Source organism: Lepidothrix coronata, unplaced genomic scaffold, assembly GCF_001604755.1.
Source record: "Lepidothrix coronata isolate B3197 unplaced genomic scaffold, Lepidothrix_coronata-1.0 Scaffold43, whole genome shotgun sequence".
Lineage (NCBI taxonomy): Eukaryota > Metazoa > Chordata > Aves > Passeriformes > Pipridae > Lepidothrix > Lepidothrix coronata.
This window is the reverse complement of record NW_016690223.1, coordinates 228323-250273: the sequence shown is the minus strand read 5'-3', so window position 1 is coordinate 250273 and position 21951 is coordinate 228323. Positions and strand designations below refer to the sequence as shown.

Below are 21951 nucleotides of genomic sequence, written 5' to 3'. Positions count from 1 at the left end.
CTCATGCCTTTCAGTTGCTGATCAGTGCCACTGTAGTCATGGCAGCCTGTTCATACTAGCCAGTGGTAGTGGTATAAATTGGCTCTACTCTCTCTTTGGGGCTCACAAGCAGCAGGGAGTGTGGAAAAAACTATGGCCTCAAGTAAGAGCTCTGTTTTGTACCTAAGAGGTGCTGAAGAAAATTGCACGTGCAGTATATTTAGAAGATTGCTTTCAGAAAAACCCCCAACCTGTTAAATGCCAGTGAACAGCATCTGCCCCTTCGCTGCAGCTCCTGGCACAGAATGTGCATCATCACCAAATCAGGGCAGCACTGCCTTGTTCAATGAATAATAAAACATACCTGTTTTCCTCCACCTCCACAGCACAGTTCTCTTTGGTTGCCACAGGCCTACTCATCTTACACAGCTTAGTGTTTTGATGATGTTGCAACTGAATTCTTTGTGTGTAAACATCAAGGCTCCCGTGCCCTGGCTGATGAAATACTATTGCTTCCATGAAGCTTTTTCAGAGGTGTGAGGATCTAAAAAACTGGTTTGGAAAGTTTCACAGAAGAAACTCATAGCTAACTTTTCATTTCTGAGACCTGGTAAGGCCAAGTCGGGACACCGGGGAAGTTGACAGGACACATGGTGGTGAAATAATTTCTCTTGGAGCAATTTTATTGTTATTACTGTACTCCCACTACAATCAGATGAAGGCCTTTTCATTCCACCTTCGTCCTGAGACAGTCACCATAGCTGGGATCTGGTGATGGAGAGGGAACACAGTCGGGGCTGAGCGCAGCCCTCGTCTTAGGGAAGGCATGACGGTCCCCAGGGGCTTGGTGCACTATGGAATCAGGTGGGGAAACCCGGGCAGAGGCACCCGACTGCCTGCCCTCCTGGGGTAAACAGCTGGAGCCCAGGGGGGTGGAGGGGAGAGGTACTCAAGGGAGCAACAGTTCTGTTCTATGCAAAGAATCAAATGGGATACCCAGAACTGTCCGCTCTGGACTCGCTCAGCGCAGCCGGGGGTGAGCAGCACCAGCCCCTCCGCAGTCTCGGCCCCCCGGGATACCCGGGGGACACCGCCGAGGCTTACGAAGATCTTCGGGCTCGGCAGCTCCCAACCCGGCGCCGTGGGAAGCTCCGTGGGGCACCCCACCCCAACACACCCGACCCGGCTCAACGCGCTCCTGGTCTCCCGTCCCGTCCCGTCGCTCCTGAGGCCGTTCCCGGTCGCGGCGCCAGGCGCTGCCCCTTTAAGCGCGCTCCCGCCCGGTGCCGCCCGCCCGCCGCTCCCCGGCCCGCAGCCCTGCGGCAGCGGCACCGGCGGCGGCACCGGCACCGGCACCGGCAGCAGCTCCATCGCGGCCGGGGGCCGGCGCTCCGCGGCGCCGCGGGGCAGAGCGGGGCGGCAGCATGTCCACCAAGGCGGAGCAGTGTGAGTGGGGGCCGGGCGGGCGGCGCGGGCCGGGGTCCGTCCGAGGGGAGGGGGCGCGGGGCCAGGGGCGCCGTCCCGCCGGTGGCGCTGCCCCGCTGCCCCCCCGCCGCCGGCCCGGCGGGACAGCGCTGCCCGCGCCCCTCCCGCGCCTTTGGCGAGCGGGCGGTGCAGGGGGAGGGGGCTGCCGGCGTTCTGGCTCTTTCTGCCGGAGCCGCCGCCGGTGCGCGGTGGCGGCGGCCCCCGGAGCCCCTCGCTGGCCAGGCGGTCTCCGCGGGGCGGCGGCGCGTTTATGCGAAGGCAGCGCCAGGGATCCGCGGGAAGAAATGAGGGGTCGGGGCTGCGAGTTAAGACTGAGACCGCCGGCTTGGCCCTCCGCCCCGCGGCGGGAAGGGTCCAACCTGCCTCGTCTGACAGCGCCATGCCCTATCCCGAGGGATGCAGCCACCTGAGAGACTGGAGATGCGCTGTGGAGACCAGCGATGACCCACGCGTTGCCACCTTGCAGGTGGTCTGATAGTGAGATAGAGTGAAGACAGAGTCGTGCTGCCGTTCTTGCCCGTGCCGTTCACCTTTTGGGTGAATGTAGGCTGGGTGTTTGTGTCTTGCGTGCGGACAGCCTGTGACAGTGCCCAGAGTGTCCCATCAGGATTCCCCCGCTGCTAGCATTCCCCTGTGACTCTGCTCCGTCACCGGTGTTTTAACCACCATGTTGGCTGGATCCGATCGGAGGATGATCAGATGACATGGTGGTTGGCATATCAGCATCTGTGGAATGGAACTGTTCCCCAGTGTTGTTACAGCTGGTAACACCTGATGTGTCTGCAAGAGTCCTAATGGGAGGCTGAGAGGAAAATAACGGGATAGTCAAGCTTGTCATCCATATCAGAGCTACTTTCTCCACTGATACAGTGCCATGGTTATGAGCAGGCAGTCTGTGACCAGGAGGTTGGATTGATGTTTGTCATGATGATGTGATGTGATTTGACACTTCACATGCTGAGATTTGCTCTCTTCTTCCTCCAGGTCACTGAGGAGGATCCTTGTATTTATATATGCCTTTGCTGAACCTATCTAACAAAAATACCTGTATTTTTTTCCTTTAGGGTTTACTGCTTATTTAATGGATGATCTTGCTTTTAAAATATTATGCGGATGTTAATGTATTGCTGTAGATGTACAGTTCTGGCCTCATAAACAGAGACATAATGTTCTGACTGTGCAGAAACCCTGAAGTGTGCAATGTTTGGATATGTACCATTCTGTTCTTTCTGTCTTCTCTACCCTCCACCTGAGTTCTGAAATAGTTTCATCTTTCATGTGACACTTATACATTAATTATGCTTCTTTCACACTGCCATGCGGAAGAATTTGTGCCACCTTTTGTTCCAGCACTGCCTATGGCATTTTCTTTTATTCTGCCTTCTCCACTCCTCCATTCCTAATGCTTTCGGTCTACTCCATTTGAGCTTCTTTTTCATATGTAATCCTTGGCTTGTTTTTATTTTCATCCCTTTGTACTTTTCAAGACACTACATCTAGGTCTGCCACGTCCTTGTTGCTCTCTATTATAAGATTTACTTGGGGTCTGGATTTCAGGTCTTTCCACCTCCTAATGTTCTTTTTCATGATACTCCAGGAAGAGTATTCAGTTAATAGGCATATCCTGTGCATTCTAACCTGCTGAATGTATGTTGTTTACCAAGGCTACTCCCCTGACTAGTTCTTATGACATTACCAAATGTCTTTGTTTCTACATAACTTCAAGATTCCCTCACCTGCAATTTTTGACTAATGGGCTCTGACAAGGATGTATTGATGTGCATACACCACTACCAGTCAAACTTTCAAACCCAACTGTTGCTGTTGTTGCTTCTGCCCTCACTGACTGACAAGCAAGAACCAGAATGTCTTGGGAAGGACTCAAGTCACAAGTCATAATGAATCTCAATTTACCAAGAACATCAGCAAAACACTACGAATGAGGAATCATACTGATTGGAACAGAAGATGTGCTGGTCTAAATATGACTCTGTGGCTACCCCACAGCTCTTGAGCAGGTTGTATGAACAACAGGTAAAATGGTGTAAATCTGGGAAGTTGACTGGAGAAGCCTCCCTTTTTTGTGACCACATGCATCTTGTATCACATACCAGGCACATTGACAGTGACTTTGCAGCATGCCTGAGGTGTTCTGTTGTATTCAAAGAAAATGAATTCTTTTTCACCTTACTTAGCAGTAACTGATATTTAGTTGTGGTAAGTAATGTCCTGGGAATGCCTGATGCCCACTCTGTTCTCCTTCAGGACAGTCGAGCAACCAGAGCCATCTTTGAAGACTCCTAATTGTTTCACTCTTGATTCAGCTAATGCTTACAAGGGGACTAAAGAGTTTAGTGAGGTCTGTGTAGATCCTAGAGAGATACCCATTTGTTTTTTGTGATGACCCTATGACAGGGGCCATATACTTCCACAGGGTGACATCACTTTTGAAGTGTGTCTATGAGTACTCAGAAAATTGGGTCATTCACACGTTTCTGTAACTTGAAAGCTGGCAAAGATTTTGCTCTGGAACTTTCCTTCAGAAGATTCTTTGTGTTCTGGGAGGCTGTGCTGAAATGGACAGAACTCTGGGAAACAGAACTGAGAGATGAGGCTGAAACCTTTAGCCTAAAGCTAGTGTTAATATTTAGGCTTTATAAATAATTTTTCTGTTTTGGTATTTTGTCTGATACAATTGCGTGACAATCCTGATTAATAGAAATAAATAGATTTCCTTCTTTATTAAAAAAAAGGTGATTCTAGATACTCTATGCCCTTTATTGAAAGGTAGTAACTGTAGGGAGGCAGACAGTTCTCTGAAATGCATCTAGATCTGAATTCTGACATCATCTTTGGCATTTTGTTAATCCATTTAATTTACACATATCTGACAACAAACCGTGGCAGCCACAGTAATCTGTGCATCTGGCTGTGAATTGTTCTTTGTTGGGTACTATGAAATGTGGTCTGGTTTTTTTGCAAATATACCTGGCTTTTTTTTTTCCCAGACAGGAGTAAGTAACATCACAAAATACATCTGTGAAGTAATTTTTTTCTTAATCTAGAAACTAATCAAAAGTGTCTATCGTCTAGCAAGATTACCTGCAAATCTGGGACTAAAACTGAGATTAGTGGGCAGAAAGAATGAGATATGGGACGAGAAGGGGAAAACAGTCTTGGACTGCTAAAGTCAACCTCTGTAATCTGGAGTGAAAGACATCCTGATCAGATGTTACTACCCCAGTGGTTTCAGGAGTGTATAGGAATATAGTTATGTCTGGTCTCACACAGGATAACTTCCTGGAACATAGTTTGTAGTTCAGGCCTGTGTAGTGACCTGAAAGGCTTTGATCTTGCTCCCAGCTATACTGAGGCAATCTGAGTCCTTGTGACAAAATTTCTGTTTTCATTTGTTTGACGGGGAGGGAGGCCTTGATTGACTTTTGGTTATTCATTAATGTCACCTTAAAATAAATTTGTGAGGTAAAAGACTTAAAAGTGTTGAAATAATAAGATGCTTATGTGTTTTTAGTTTGTTACTTTTACATATGCATTATGACAGCGTCCCTAGTTGCATTTTTACTTGTTTTTACAAAGACCCCAACCTTATTCAGTCACATAAAGGGCTTTCTCCTTATGATGAAGCTGGGTAATATCGTGAGGGGGACTTTTTTTTGTAGAAGCTTCACTTGCTGCAGAAATTGGGTGGGTATGGTCAATACAGCAGGAAATGGGTGAAAGAATCACCCTGGTTGGGTGCTGCGAGATTGGTTTTCTTGCCATGCATTCAAGCAAACAATATCCTTCATTTGATGATTATTTGAGTGTTCCTATCTTGTGGATAATTGATTTGATATTGTCAAACCTCGTTTGTTTTATGGCTGACCACTCACAGAATCTTCTCTTTTCTGGATGTGAAAGTCCAGTGTGTCCTGTTACCTGTACTGGCAGAATGGCTCTCAGTATCTCAAGCTGAGCAACTCCCCTTTTAACTGCCTGTTACACAGTCTTGGTGCACATTTAACATGATGAAGAGTTCCCAGCCACCTCTGCTGTCATGAAGGCTGTATCTGCAGTCCAGCACAGCTGAGCAGCCCCTGCCACAGCCAATGCACTGTTTCTCGGCAGAGTTGGTTGATCTGAGCAGAGCAAAAGGAGTTGAGCGTGTGTAGATGTCTCTACATGAGACTGTATTGTGCTCTATAGGCAATGTAAGGCATTGCAACTATGGTGGGTCATCATTTTTTTCCAATACTGAACAAGGATCCCCATTAGAAAGTAAACCCACTATTACTTGTAAAACAACAAAAAAATGGTTTTAGTAAGGGTGTGCACCTCCTACTGCTCTTTGAAATCCCCTCATCTGCTTGATCAGACTTCCTAAGACACTTAAATAAACAGCACAGATCTTTTTATATCTTTAGTTCATTGCATAAAGTAAATATATGGCCTACAATAAATCACATAAGCTCTCTCTGTCTTAGTTTATATCTCTGCTTTGGCTGTAGGAATACTTACCTGTCTCACATGAACCTCCTGTGGTCCAAAGACTCATTCATTATAAATGAATCTTGAGATGCTTGGAGACATGGATGAAGTGCAGGGTGGTAATATATATATATTTTTTTAAAATTTGCTAGCATGAAGTTTTGCCTAATACAGATGCAGGCATTCACTTCCATGTTTTCTCCTTGGCAATCTTGTTCATTTTATTCAGTCAAAATAGAGGGAGCAGAGAAACTTTTCTGTTTGTTAAGTTTAATTCTTAAATTTTAAAAAAATCAGAAATGGAAGAAACAAATATGACTCTGTCAAAGTCTGCAAAAAACCTAAATGAAAGTTTCTGTGTTTGTTTTTTTTGTCTTTTATGTAGTTGCTTCCAAAATCCGTTACCTTCAGGAATACCACAACCGGGTTCTCCACAATATTTACCCTGTGCCCTCTGGAACTGACATTGCAAATACTCTGAAATACTTTTCTCAGACGTTATTGAGGTAAGTTTTAACTAATGCTCTTGAAGAAAAAAGAGCTAAAGAATTGTAGGGGGTATTGATTGGCTTTGAATTGGTTGCAAGATTTAACGAGTCAATGCTCAGACAAAAAGAGTCAGAGCATAATTGAAGAAAAAAATGGTATAAATTAATCTTTTCAGTGGCTGTTGCCCAATTTGCCCAGTTAAGCCCCCTTATTGAGTGGCTGATTCTAAAATAAGCTTGGTTGATTATGCATTTGCTTGGCCCTCCTAAGACTTAGCTGAACGCACAAACATGCTGAACTTGTGAAGAATGGAGTTTGTGACCTATGAAGTTTTAGATGGGTGTACTCATGACCTCCTTGACAGTCCTCATGTCCCAGAATCCTAGAGTGACAAGCCAGACGAGCAGAACTAGGTTATTATTGTGCCATTGTTCAGCTGACTGTCAGGTTTGGGTTCTGGTTCAGTCCCTTAGAACAACAGGAGTAGACAACAAAGTTCGTTTACAGATCTGAATTTGGATGGCAACAACAGGTCAGGATTGTTCTGACCCAGGGTTTTGATTTATTCTAATATTTAGTAATAACATGCAGTACTAAATACCATGTGATTACAGGATACATTATGAATAGGAAATACTACCTGTTGCCTTGCTAAAAAAAAAAAGGAAAAATTGCGAGACTTTATTAGGAATGATGTACATTCCACAGTGCTTCCTAGTGGATTCATATTTTCAAATTGCTTTTAAATTGGCTTTTGACCACAAAGAGGTGATTATTATCTGCCCAGATTTTGGCTGGCACTAGTTTTCACATCCAGAAAAATGCAGTTAAAACTGCATTTCTATGCATAGCTTCCTGATTTATACCTGGAAAGATTGTCCCTAGTAGTTTGGAAATAAAATGATTTGCCTTATTTGAGGAGGAAACATTAACAAAATACAATTTACCCATACATTTGTGTGCGTACCTCTATGATGTATACAAGTTGAGAAGCAAGAATTTAAACTTGAGAGAATGAGAAAAGTTCATTCTAAAAGTGAAAGAGCCTGAGATGCATCAAAATTCTTGACCCTGTTTATAAGAAGGAAAGACAGAAATAATTTTCAGTGGAAAATCTGTTTGCAGCAAACTTTAAAACCTTTCATTTACTTTTGAAATTTTCAAGAGCAGAATTGTTTAACCACTGAAATTTGTTTCCTTCCTCATTTAGAGTGTTGAAGAAACTTATGGCAACCAGGAGGACTTTTTTTTTAAAGATTAATAAATTGAATTTTGCCCTATTATGTTGCAGCAGTGGGAAAAAAGTGTTCAAAGAGCCACTTAAGATACCTCTGAAATGTGGCTCTGTTCCCACATCAGGCTGTTATGATGGATTATTTGCACAACACATACTTAAATCATATTTAAGTAGGGTTATGTAGGACAAAACAGCCTCTGCTTAAATACTGTGAGCCTTTAATCTGTTAAAGCAAGAAAGTTGGACTTGATTCTGAACATTTGCTCTTTTAGCTGTAACTACCAAGTGCTGTAATGAGATATGTTTCTTTTTGGTCAGAAATTCACTGAGTCAGGATAGATTTAGAGTCTGCCACTTAAAGAAAGCATCTTTATACTACTCTGTTGTCTTCACCTTTCTAAGCAGTACAGGTGACACGTTCTGTCTGATAAATTCTTTGCACTCCAGGAGCAGTGATGTTTCTGGGCTTACTGAAAAAGCTTTATACTTAGCACCTTTGAGAGCAGATCAGAAATCAGGGCAGCAATTGCACAACTGAGCAACTCCATTTTTTTATTTCATGTTCAGAATGGGACTGAACCAAAATCCTATTGTTTATAATGCTGAACCTCGTGGGTTAGAAGTCATACTCATATCTGATACCCAAGTCTACACAAGTGGCTTTGTCCTTCATGATCTGAGATCTGATCAGCCTCAGAACTAAAAAGGCATGAGAAATTAAAGCCAACACTTGAATCTAAATTTAAGTGGACTGATTTCTGATACTCAGCAAGGTCAAATTCACATTCTAAATCCCTGTAACTGGGGAGTTTGAACTGTGGATCAAAGCCTGAGTGCTATGGCTGAACCAGTATAAGTTTATATACTTGCTGATACTAAGAAAGAAGCTGGATAAAAAAGCAAAACAACACACCCTGTATTTAGTGTGACAGATGGAAAGAAGGAAACTCCCACCCACTGCGTGCAGATCTCTGCGAGATTTACCCTAAAACTAAACAGACTGGTTAAGAACCTTTCTGAAGAGCATGTTCAGAAATTTCTTTGAATATTTTGCATGCCAAGTCTCCTTTCTACCTCCTACACTGAGACTCCATTGTACAAGGTTTAACATCAATGATAGAAGTACATGGTGGAGAATAATCTTTCTAGCTTCACACCAAACATATGCAATGAATTTGGGCTGCTAAGAGAATGTTGATCAAACAGTAGCAAAAATGCCCATTGATATCTGGAGGTTTTAGGTTGCTTGTCATCATCTAATATTTTAAAATAACTTTAAAAATGTTTCCCAGTTTATCAACTCTCCTTGCAGCTGATTTTTTTAGGACAAACAATTCTTGATGAACATATGTAGTCATAGAAATAATGGAGGAATAGTGATTAATCAGATTTTACTGTTTATTACAATTTTACCTTTCCATGTTATGGACACATTGACTGTGTTCTTTTCAGTGGGACATGCCCACTGTTTTGAATGACATTGATATCTGGTGTCATTTTGCTAGCTAAAGATGGATTGCACAAGGGATTAATTTGCTCCTTTGCTCTGTATGCAGCCTTCATAAATTACAAGTTCGGGGGGGGGACAGATGTGAAATGGCTGAAAAAAAATTCCTTATTTCTATGAACAAACATCACATAAAATCACCATACACAATGCATAGCACATTGATTCATTTAGTTCTTCTTTAGTTTTCTCTTTGGGACAAGCATTTCTTTACATTACAGCATGAATTTGTTTCATGCCCTGCTCATTTTCAGTGTTTCCTACCTCATTTGAGGAATGATCTAAGGCTTAATAAACATCCCAGGGAAGAATTTATTCTTTCACATTTTCCTGAAGAAAATTCTCCATATGTATTTCTAGATAAAACATTTTACATAAGAAATAGTTATAAATGCCTTGGTGGCTAACTAATGATCAAGCTTGTTTTGCTGCCTTGGTGAGATGTAATTCTCTTGTAGGCATTCTAGGAAACCTTTCCAGGAAGGCAGTACTTTTGGGATAGATTTGTAGCAAAGATATCACATCTTGAAACGAGCCTTGGTAGCTTTGTCCCTTGTCACAGAGCAAGTTCAGTATGGAGTAAGTTCAGTATGGAGTTATGATTTGCAGACATTCCAAATTCTCAGTACTTGGTTTGAATGTATACAGAAGCAAAGTGCTGTTATTGTGTCTTGGTCTTAAGAGACTTCCTAGATTTTCAGTTTTGACACTTCTGTTTATTACTTTTAAAAATATGGGTCAGGCGGGTCAGGCAAAAGCCTGTGTCTAAAATTTTTTTTTTTTTAATAAATCTGGTGTGATTCCAGCTGGAATTTAGTTCTGATCTTATTATTGTTGAACAGAAGGATGCCCTGCTCAAGATACAAGGATACTTTGGCTTCTAATCCATAGATGGGCCCTAGCTCCATGTAAAAAGGAAGGATTAATATTCTTTCTAGAAATAAGTGCACTTGAAGTGATGTTTTGGCAAGTAAAGAGATGGGTAATTGGTATCACCTGTTGGTAGACAAGAAAGGAATATAGTGTAGTACCTTCATATCTCTAAACATGAGCTGCAAATTATGGCAAATGAACATCAAGCAAATTAAAAGGAATCAGCACTCTGGTAATTGCTTTTTAAAGTCATACTAGATCTTAGGTGATTTTCTGAAACAATTTCATAAACGCTGCCATGACAGTCACCAGGTTTCTTTTACTGGACGTTGGGTAACAGAACAAAAATAATCTGCCAAATATGTAAGGCACAATAAAAAAGGAAAAAAAAAAATATGTAGTTTCTTAAAACAGACTGAGCCTGCCATCTCTGACTGCAAGTGTGATGCGATAGTAGCCACTTGGCGTAGAACTGTTTTCGTAAAAATGTTTTATATATGTGGCAAATGAATGGCACCTTCTCTTGTAAGCACCTTAGCAGGAGTTTGGCTTGTTTGTGTAAATTGTTGAATTGACTTGGAAGTAAGATGTATCTTTGCTAAGGTGATTATATGATGGGGATTTCTGTACTGTTAAAGAGAACAGAGGTTTCCAGAAGTGCTCCCTCTTGGCGTAACTCTGCTCTTCACGGGTCAGTGGAAATTTTAATGTTACTGACTTGTCTTTTGTAAGTTTTAACACTGACTTTGGGAGCAGAGTTAAACCAACAGCAACTGCTTTTGGAAATCCCAACCACTGAGAGGTGCAAAATGTGCTTAAAAAAAAAAAAAGGCCCATTGTGTGTGGTTTAATATATTTAAAAGGTGTATTATATTTTATAGGCACATATGAAGATTATGAACTAACCCTATAATTGCTTGATAACTAAACTATAACACTGCTTAATTGACAATTTATTTCTATTTAAAATAGTGGGGTTTATTTTTTAAAAAAATTAATTAGATTAACATGTTTACAACCATGTTTGCAACATTCTTAAAGTGACATAACAAGCTGGTTGATGTATAGCCTCTATTTTGATTCCCACTAAATCCTTTTTATTTTTTGAAATTATCTCTCCTTTAATTTATAGTGAGTTTTGTTGAATAACGTAAGTAACAGCAGGAATGTATGGTAACATACTGTCTGATCTGCAGTTACATAATTGATCTTGCTTGCTTAGCCCTTAGATTTTTGAAGGTAACTATTTACCTAAGGAGTGTTTGTATTCATAAAGTAAAATGTTTCCTCCCTAAACATGGGCAAAATTAAAAACACACATAAACAACCATTATCATTAGCTCACAAACATATGCCAAAGACCATCTACTATATATTATTTTATAACTTTTGCAAATGTAGTTTAGTTAACATTTTAGAAATATTATATTATTTCTAAATCCATGTGCCTGTTTAAACTTCATTATCTCAAATGATACTGAGTGAGTGGTCATGAAACAGTATCATAAAATACATACAGACATTATTTTAATGCAATAAACATGTGATTTTTTAAGACTATCTTAACAAACACACATGTTTATTCTTTGCTAAAACATGTTTCTGCAAGTGCCACACCTATATTTTGCATGTTTTCAGTCAGTTGGCTCAAAAGATCGTAGGGGGAAAAAAAATAAATCTCTCAAAATCTTCAGAATCTCAGAGCGAAATACCAGCCTATTTTGACACAGCTATTTTTCCATAGCAAACAGTTTTAATTCTCGGAATTTTTCTTAACTGTGAAACATGGGTAGGGCACTGAAACATGCATTTTTATATTTTTGCTCCTTATGAACCAGATAACACATGAGATGCAATGAAATTTTTCTAGATGTCAATTTTTAATTCCCTTATCTTGAAGCATGAAAGTAAATGGTTGCTAGATTTGTAGATACACTGGTTTTGGTAGTGATTGCATCTTATGTGGGATGTATCTGGTCTTTTATTATTTGTTTTATAGTGTCATTTCAATGTAATGTGCTGTTCTTTGTGTCTTTGTTGTCTCTTTTTTTTCTTTGTCCCCCCAACAGCATTTTGTCCCGCACAGGGAAGAAGGAGAATCAAGATGCCTCCAATTTGACAGTGCCCATGACCATGTGTCTTTTTCCTGTGCCATTCCCACTCACCCCATCTCTAAGACCACAGGTCAGTTCCATCAACCCTACTGTTACTCGCTCCCTCCTTTACAGCGTCCTGCGAGATGCTCCATCTGAACGTGGCCAGCAAAGTCGTGATGCTCAGTTATCAGACTACCCATCTTTGGACTATCAAGGACTTTACGTGACACTGGTGACACTGCTGGATCTAGTTCCCTTGCTACAACATGGTCAACATGGTAAGCAGGCCCTTGAACCCTTCCAGTATGCTTAACTTCAGTGCTGTGAATCCGTGAGTGATGATATGCAGTAGAAGAGATGGGCCTAAGCTGACCTGGATCTGGAATTCAAATCTTCTGGGATGTGTTTATATCCAAGTTTTTGGTTTGACTTTCTTAAATAAAAGACTTTTTTTGCTAACTGTGGATTTGAGTTTGAATTCTGAGGTTCTCTGATTTTTAGTGATATGCTGGTGGTATGTAACTAAAATACAATGGTCTGTAAAAAAATTAGACAGATGGGTCTAAAAATATCCAGATTTTGGACTTGAATCTGCTGGGATAACTTCAGACTGTCTTTTTGGGGTGAATCTCTTAAAAAGGCACGAAGAGCTTGCCAATGTGTATCTGGCCTGTAACAAATATACAGATTGAGTGTTTTGGTGAAGGTCCATCTCTAAACAGAATATCGCATATATCTAATTGAAGAAAAACCATGGTAATTGTGCTTTGAGATGGCTTTAAAATATTCCTATGTAAAAGGATGGCAACATCTTTGTCTGACTCACAGAAAAGCAATATTGTCTTACGTTTTGAATTAGTTATTTGCGAGCTTTTTTCGTGACTGTGTTGTATTTGTACTGTTTTCCCTCAAGTTCTTCATCTGTCTGCTTCTTAATCTTTAGGCTTTCCATACTGGGATTCAGTAGCCCAGTATTCTCCCTTTGTTACATTAGCCAAATATTAATTTTCGCTGTGGTATCAGGAACTATTAATTACATAGTTCAGTATAGGAAGATTGTTGTCAATCTGATAGATAACACTGCTGAAATTCTTTAGGAGAAAAGTTATGTCTGTTAAATGCTGAATTCCTTTTGAGCTGGGAACAGCATGTTTGAATCAAAGAGCACTGCAGTATGATCTCTCAAAAGTGGGGCTCCCAGCAAGTTGTAGATTTGTTGACTTACCTTCAATTTCTAGAAATTTTGGAGTTAATTATCAGAACAGTCTTTTCCTAAGTAGATAACATGGTGATAATTAACAATCAATGGAGACCTGTAAAGAAAAAATAACACTGAGCAAACACAATGTCTCTCCTTGCATGGTTTTCCTCTCCTTAGTCAGGCTATGTTGCTGTGTCACTTGACATCCTAATGGGCCATCTGGGATGTGGTCTCACCAGAGTAAGGAAGACACTCTGGGAGTAATTACCAGTGGCTCAGCAGCTGGAAGGGGATACCAGTGGGAAATCTTACAAGAGTCTGTGCTGGGTCTAGTGTTATTAAATATTTTAATTTTTTTTACTTAGCTTATAGAATTGAGAGAACACTTTGATTTGCAGATGTTATCAAGATGTCCTTTATGTGAAGGATATGTCATCATTCAGAGTAATTGTAGCAAATTGCATTCTGTTTTGAAACATCTTCAAAGGAGAAATATGAAATACTATGTTTAAGTGGGAGAAATCAAAGGAAATGGGGAAAATACTAGCTTGCAGCTGTACTGCAGAAAGATCTGGTGTTCACTGCAGAACAGAGCAGACCATAACTCACCAATATATTAATATTATTCTAGCAGTAAGTAAACAATTTTTTTGTGTATGAGACACCAAAGCATTATGCTTATTATTCTAACAGCCCTACCATGGCCTCAGGTGGAGTAAAATTTTCAGATTTGTCCATCTAACTTCAAGAAAAACATGGAGTATTTGGGATGAGTCCAGGAAGAAGAAACAAGAATGAATTGAGGTCTAGGAAATGTGAACAGTGGGGAAAAACAGAAAGAACTTAGTATGTCTAGCTTAGAGAAAAATGGAAGGAAGATATGATTATCATATGCAAATATGTAAACGTTACTGTGAGGAGAAATGAACTAAACCAGTCTATTTGTGGTTACAGTTAATTAGGATAAGAAATGTCAGCAAGCAAAATTTTTTTTAAAAAGAAGGTCTTTTTATGATAAAAATAATTATGATGAATTGACAGGAGAAGGAGTGAACTGTCTTGCAGATTTTTAAGAACAGTTTAGATAAATATCTGCCAGGAATAATTTGGTTGACTCATGCTTGGGGCAAGGGGAGGTCACTTGCTATTCTTATGAGTTTGTGTGTGGAGAATTACATTTTGCAATACAACTTGTTATTTATTTCTTCCTCAGCCTAGTATTTGACTAAAAGAAATATATATTTTTTTTTATCAGAACAATCAATGTTGTTTGGGTAAGTACAACTGCTGTGCTAGGCAATCCTGAGTTTCGGCCCAATCAGATTATAAAAGACTCTGTATTTAGCTGAGAAATATGAATTGCAAGAGAGAAGCACTCTCTAGCACTAGAGGTCTACAGACCCTTGCATAGAAGACTTGCCAGAACCACTGAAATGAAGAGCCAATTTTTAATCTTACTATGACCCGGGATGTTTACAGCTACAGATGTCTCTGCACGTTACAGAGACAGTTTTACATTGCACTAGTTTTACAGATGAGACTGAAGGCCTGTGTAATGTACTTAAGGCTGGGGAGTAAGTAACAAAAGGAGAAAGGCCTTCTGATGTATTTGGATCATCATACAGGTTGACACTTGGGGTTCATTGAGTGCTGTAACCTTTGTCCGAGGGTTCTAGGCACCAGCTTAATTCCTCATTTGGGAGAGAGTGTAAAGATTCCACATGATGGCACAGATACATAATAAATTGTCCCTTCCCTTTGGATCTTGAAATGTTGTGCAGTTATTAAGTATCCTTTCCGAAGACTTATACTATGATAATAAGTATAGAAATTCTTGATAAATATTCTTTTTCTTTTAAGCCTTGGCCATTTTTGACCTCAAAGGCTTCCCAGGAAATCAAGATCTGTAGTTTAATCACGTGTGGTTTGAAAAATGCAGTGATGCTTCCTGTAGTCAATATGTGTGGGGTACTTTGCAGCACTCTTGATGGTAATTAAGATAAAACCCTTATTTTAATATGACTGATAAAGACTAGAATGCTTTTTGCAAAAGCTGGCCTTTCAGTACAACATGCATTTCAAATTCTAGTAACATCTCTGCTTAAATACAAGCCATTGTATGTTAATCACTCTATGATTAAAGTCAATATTGATTTAAAACTATTATTTTATTGGTTGTAGTATTCATATTCCCTTCAGACTCTTCTGATTAGTGTTCAACAGCTGTTTCCCTCAACTTAGGAGGGGCTTAAAAATTATGAGTGAAGTCACTTGCCTATGGTGATTAGCTTCCCAAATTATTTTGAGATGAAATCTTGAATTTAAATGTAATTTATTTTTATAGATTTGTAAACAAAAAAGTACCTAGTCATAATGACTTTTTCATTGTAATGATTCTGTATTTTTTTTCATTTTATTCAACAGATCTTGGGCAATCAATTTTTTACACTACTACATGCTTACTTCCTTTTCTCAGTGATGATATTTTGAGTACTTTACCCTATACAATGATTTCAACACTAGCTACCTTTCCTCCATTTCTGCACAAGGATATTATAGAGTATCTCAGCACATCTTTTCTGCCTATGGCTATATGTAAGTAGAACAAATAGTACTGTTTTGTCTTGGTGCGTAATAGTATCAGACTGTAGGAGTCAAAGCTGGGTCTGTCATAGTATTGTAATGGGACATCAGTCCACTGTATATATGCAAAATAATTTCATGTGACTACTTTTCAAAGGGAAATAATTCCATAATTTGTATTTATTTATTATGCTATGTTTTTGTGTGAATTCTTCCTTCATTTAAGGGGTGAAGTTCACCTTATTTAAGAAATACCAGGTTTTCAGACCTGTAGAACTTCTGGTGCCAACAGTGGGAGTTTTGAATACAGAAACAATGGGCAAACTGCTCCTGAAATTAATAGATGCAATAGCAACATGTGTAACTTTTGCATCTGGACTATATCTGGATGTACAAGTATGATTCTTCTCAATGTAATGATGTTGTGATGAATTTCTGATTTTTCTTTGTCTTTTCTACACTTTCTTTCTTAAGTTCTGTACTAAATAGCTGTGCCTGTGTCTCCTATCCACAAGTGTTAAGATTGAATTTGATGGTGCCTGCCTTTTTTCCTCTTTCGTTTTTCTTCCCCTCCCTGAGGATGTCATGTGATTACTTAATTACATAGTCCTTGAACAATGTGGATCCTAAGGTGTTTTTTGGGTGGTCATCCATGTACCTGATAAAAAGCATGATGGGATTTCAGTAGTAACAAGAAACGTAACCATATTCTGCAGATGGAAGCGTTAGGGTCAATATTAAGTCAGTTTTAACCAACAGGCCTTTTACTGTGTGGGATCAAACACTGGAACAGTTTGCTAGAGTAGTTGCAGATTCTCCATCCTGGTACATGCTCAAAGCACAACTGGTCCTGAGTACCTGCTCTAGTTACTTTTCTTTGAGTAGAGGGGTCAGACAAGATGATCTCCAGGGGTCCCTTTTAACATGAACTGTTCTGTGAGTCTGTGAGAATGTCTCCTTCTTACTCTGTATTCCAGACCTTTATGGAAAAACATGAACAACTTTTGTATAGAGATCAACACTGATGTCATTTAAGCATGTAGAAGATGCTGAAAGAAGCATGGTGCAGTGTTGAGATTTAGATTTTATGTAAACTTATCACATATGTTTTCTGACTCGACCAGTCAATGATCTTGGAAAAAATCCCTTACCTCATTTTTCCCATATAAAATAGTAATTGTAATTAGACACTGTACTGAGGTTTTCTCTGTTACCTTTGACAGGTCTAATGACAGTATGCGAATGAATATTGCTAAGATATAAGTCATACATATGTGCAATATGGCTCCTCTTCCAGTTAAGACCATAATGCTGCATTAAAGAACTCTTTTTTCCATTAGTGCTATCTGTTAAAGAGCAGCTGGAGTTGGTGACTTATCCTGTCTGTCCTCAGATCTGTAGAACTATTCCTCAAAATAACTGGTTGAGCCAAATGCTTGGTTTACTTAAATAGATACTGTTCCCGAACTGCCCTTGACAGAGATTGCATTCGTGCATTTGCATTTGTCATGCTGCCTTTCTCCTCAAACAGTTTTGGTGAGATCTCTGTATGTAACCAGTCTGCTGCATTTTAAATTTGGCTTCTAGTAGTGTCCTACTTTTTTTGCTGATGGCCACATTTTAATTGCCCAGTTGGATCCACTGAGTATTTTTCAATTTAAATCCATACAAGTAGACCTTGCTGTAATAATTTGGGGGGCTCTTATTTGTGTGGATGAGATTCGAAAACAAAAGTGCAATGAAGAGAGCCATAGTACTGCTGGATCATGTGGAGAACAGAGAGAAATTCTCCATTTTCCCTTCCCTTCTTTTTTTCTGGTTGAGTGCTCTTTTAATTGGTGTCCTAGTCTTTCCCCACTGAGAATTATATGCTCCTTTACAAGGCGAGTGCAGAACCTCTCCTTCCTCTAGTGTTCAGCTGTGATTTAAACTGAAAGGGAGGATTCAAGAGATTGTGTAAGCAGTTGGAGAGCCAGATGGGAGGGATGAAAACAGCTCTCTGAGCTGGTAGCTACAGTTCTGTGCTTCTATCCCAAATGCTTGGTATTTGGGTCCTGGCAGCCAGGCTTGGGAAAGTACTGTGAGGATGGAAAGATATATGCCACATCTCTGTGTAGGAGGTTGCCTTCAGAGATGTATTGCCCTGTAATAGTTCAGCAAATAAACACCTACACTCTGCAGGGTTTTTCCAAGTATACCATTTAATAGTAGCCCACTTCATAGGAGACCAGAAGCAACTCCGGCCACTTTCTGTGTGAGGTCAAAGTTACAGTGTAGCTTAGCTACAGTGCTACTGTTTATCATTATCTTAGCACAGTTCACATAACAGTGGGGACTAATGTTTCTGGTATGTAGCTGTGACTTGAGCAAGTACTCTGCCATACACCTGGAGCTATCACCAGCCCCAACCCTTCGTCAGGATGCCTGAGCAGCAGGCTTTCCATTTTTTGTCGGTTCTTTACCCTCCAGTTCCTTTTCGCCGTTCCTACAATCCAAGGCTTAGGTGGACTTGGCTGTGTAAGTAATGTTATTTTGATCAATCTGTGGGTTCTGAAGGAGAGTGCCTGAGAAGATAACTGTCTGGTTAATGTAGCTCTGGGAATGAAATCTTACTGATCTGGAAAACCAGGTGTGCGCTCTGTGAATCAATATCTAGTCATCTTTCTCTTTCACCAGAAAAGGTGGAATACAGAAAGTTTCTAGTTTTTTAGGGGTTTTGTTTGTTTATTTTGGTTTTTTGTTTGTTTGTTTTTTAGGTTTTTTGTTTTATTTTTTCCCTTTTTCTTTATTTCTTTGGTTTTGTTTTCATGACATGGTACCTTAGGATTTTTATTTGTATGTGTTGAAAACAGTTACATGCTATTGTCACCTATGACAATAGAAAATTTATATATTTTTTGCCCTTTCTTTTAAGTGGGATCCTCAAAAAGAGAAGGTGTTCCAGCACATGTCAATCTGTCTGCATCATCAATGCTAATGATTGCAATGCAGTACACATCAAACCCAGGTATGTGTAAACATGCAACACGGTATCATTCTTTCTAAGACTATCAATCAGGAAGAATTGTCAAATGCAATCAGAAAAGTTTAGATGATGGGAAAAATCTGTGTCATTATCCAGCACAGGATGAACAGTAATTGATTTTAGTCAAAACTGGAATTTCTGAACATCATGCTGGAAGTAATCATTATGTGGATAAGAGATCTCATTGTGATGAAGAAATAGGATTTTGCCCAGGATTGGAGATTCTGGTCTACTCTTGTTTGACATCAGAAAATAATGTTAATATATATAACATCAGTATTGGAGAGAAATACCACTTACCTTGACTATAGGAACTCATAGTAACAGTTTGTCTTATACTATGATTCATCTACCATCAGGTTCACAACTGGTCCTATCTGTTAGAGAAAACAGGTAATGCTGGCTGCAGGCTCAGTGGAACGATAATGAATTTAAATGTAACATGAGTATCTAAACACAAGTCCAAGGCCATTCTCTCTCACAGAGACACGGTCCCAGTTAAATCAGTGGGATCACATAAACAAATTGAAACAAAATTTAACCCCAAGGAGCTGTTACATTACATGATAGTCAACTATCTCCCTATATTTTATATAGATGGGTAGATGGTGTGTATGTGAGGTGTCACATCATGACATATACTTCACACAGGTAAATAAAAGCAGCACACCATTCTTAAAAACTACTTGCAGAAGTCAGTTTTTTTCATGAAATGTTCTGGGGTTTTTTTTGTAAATTCCATGTTCAAACCATCTGAGAAAAACGTTGCCCTGTGGTTTTTGGGAAATCAAACATGTAAAGTAGTTCATTTGGCTCTTGTGTTTGTTTGGTGCAGAGTGGCTCCTGTAGCCTTTGGTATTCATGGGAACAATGTATTGTTACATGTGACTCCTATTGTTGCCTCAAGATGAATGAAAAGATACCCATTTACATTGTGGCAGAGGGATAAAATTTAAATGAATCATCAGGTATTCTTCAACTAGATGTGTTTGAAAAAGATCTCCATTGCTGTACAAAAAGCTGTACACTCATGATAATCACCTTACTGCATTTCTTAACAGAAACAAGTTACCAATATTCAATTTCTAATATTTTATGATGACTGTCAGGGCAATGATTCTTTAGCACTTTAAAATAAAAAATAATTGAATAGAGTTTTGGATGGACAAAGCAAAACCAATCAGCTAATTAAATAATTTCTGTAACCTGAGTTTCCATTTCCATATTAAGACTATACTGTCTCTTTTCTCTCAGTGTATCACTGCCAATTATTGGAATGTCTCATGAAATACAAGCAAGAAGTATGGAAAGTAAGTTTATGATCATATATACTTTGTGGAAATGACTGTATTTGGGTAGCCATGAAAACCAGATGGCTTGAAAATTGAACTGACTGTATGCCAAGAAGTTATAAATGATCTTTATATCCAGTCCTCCCTCTGGATTATGGAGAGGAAGGTCCCTCTAATTTCTAGTTACTGTCTAGAGACAGTTCCATGTTTTGTGGAACAGAGCTCTGTTTCCTAAGTACCATGTGGTCGTGGCTCCAATTAGCAGAAATTTTAGTAACTAGCAGTCTTCTCAGTTCATGTGGGACTGGATTTTTACGAGAACTATTTGTGAGTATTGTCATCATCTGAATCTGCTCTGCATTCAGTTCTTTATCTATATAGCACCTCTTTGCTCCATGGCTATATAGGGGGTTCATTCTGCTCTGTTAGTACACCGCAGGGTGGATGGTAGCTGTTGCATGCTCTGATCAAAGTCAGAAGAGCTGAAGTTAGTCATCTAATCTGTCTGTAAGAACTGCAAAGGAAGTTTGGTAGGGCATGAAATGTATTAATTTTGTGTGTTCAGATGTCTTTGAAAACAAGGACTATTTTGAATTGTTGTTTGTTACCTTGCAAAAATAAACACTTTGTACATGTCTTTCCTTAGGATTTGCTATATGTGATAGCCTATGGACCATCTCAAGTTAAACCTCCAGCAGTACAAATGTTATTTCACTATTGGCCCAATTTAAAACCCCCTGGGGCAATCAGTGAGTACAGAGGACTGCAGTACACAGGTCAGTGCAGATGGTTTCGTATAGGCCAAAAGAAATAAATGATCAGAAGTATGTTAAAGTCACATATTTACAGTTCTATGATGTATTTTGAATTTTTTTGTTTGAGAAGTTGTACTTTCATAAGTATTCAATATCTGTTTATTTGCATTTTCAAAAGATGTTATGAAAAATAAAAACTCAGATCGTGGCTAGTAAATACGTTGTCTTACTCCCAATATTAACTAAACCAGAACAGGAGAAGGAACAGGAAATACTCTGTTTGTTCCAAGTGGTCTGTGAAGCTGCTGCCTTGGCCTTACAATGGTTCTGGTTTATGTTCCTTTCAATTATTGCTTTGTTTGCTTTTGTTCTGCCAGCTGCTAACACTGCTGCTGTTGCTAAGACTCCTTATCTGGCTGTTACTGTCAAAAAAAGTCAGGTGATGTCAGGTGCAGTCAGTATAATGGATATGTTCTCAAGGTTGATTATAGGATGAAAATGAGAGACAAACTCAGCAATGCAGCTGGAGCTGAGTAGGTGGATGGTACAAAGTCTACTGTCTGCCAAACTCCCAGTGGTACTGATGGGACAGTGCTGCTAGAGGGAAGACTGTCCACTCATGACTTGCTTTTACCTGCATATCTGTCTCAACCTGTTTCAAATAATCTCTGTCATATGGCATATGTTTTTTTCACTTTTAAAATTTCTGGACCAAAATGTGACACTTTAAATTATAAAAATGAAGGGTTGGAAGAAACCTTAGAAGACCCCCTAGACCAACTCAAGTGCATCCTGAATGTTCCTGTTAGAAGTTTGTCTGATCTGTTCTAAAGCTTTCCACTGAAGGGTTGATAGGTTTTCATGACGACTTTTTTAAAAAAAAAATCTTCATGTACTGCTCTGCATCACTTCTATGCAAGCAGGTCTGTAAACTAAGCATG

At 39.6% G+C, this 21951-nt stretch overlaps 1 protein-coding gene across 8 annotated transcripts in view; it reads left to right on the top strand.

The window, feature by feature from the left end:
- The first annotated feature begins 1336 nt into the window (after window positions 1-1336).
- UNC79 (unc-79 homolog (C. elegans)) overlaps window positions 1337-21951 on the top strand; it is a 108419-nt gene continuing 87804 nt past the window's right edge. For 2 of the 8 annotated variants that reach the window (XM_017813908.1, XM_017813901.1), the window contains exons 1-7: window positions 1337-1425; window positions 6338-6458; window positions 12128-12432; window positions 15780-15950; window positions 18853-18945; window positions 20218-20273; window positions 20902-21031. In XM_017813908.1, coding sequence (XP_017669397.1) covers window positions 1404-1425; window positions 6338-6458; window positions 12128-12432; window positions 15780-15950; window positions 18853-18945; window positions 20218-20273; window positions 20902-21031 — 898 coding nt within the window. In that variant the 5' untranslated portion in view covers window positions 1337-1403. Of the gene's footprint in view, window positions 1426-3086; window positions 3483-6337; window positions 6459-12123; window positions 12433-15282; window positions 15346-15779; window positions 15951-18852; window positions 18946-20217; window positions 20274-20901; window positions 21032-21951 lie in introns of those variants that run through there. The other 6 variants (XM_017813900.1, XM_017813899.1, XM_017813902.1 and 3 more) reach the window with 5 other exon arrangements.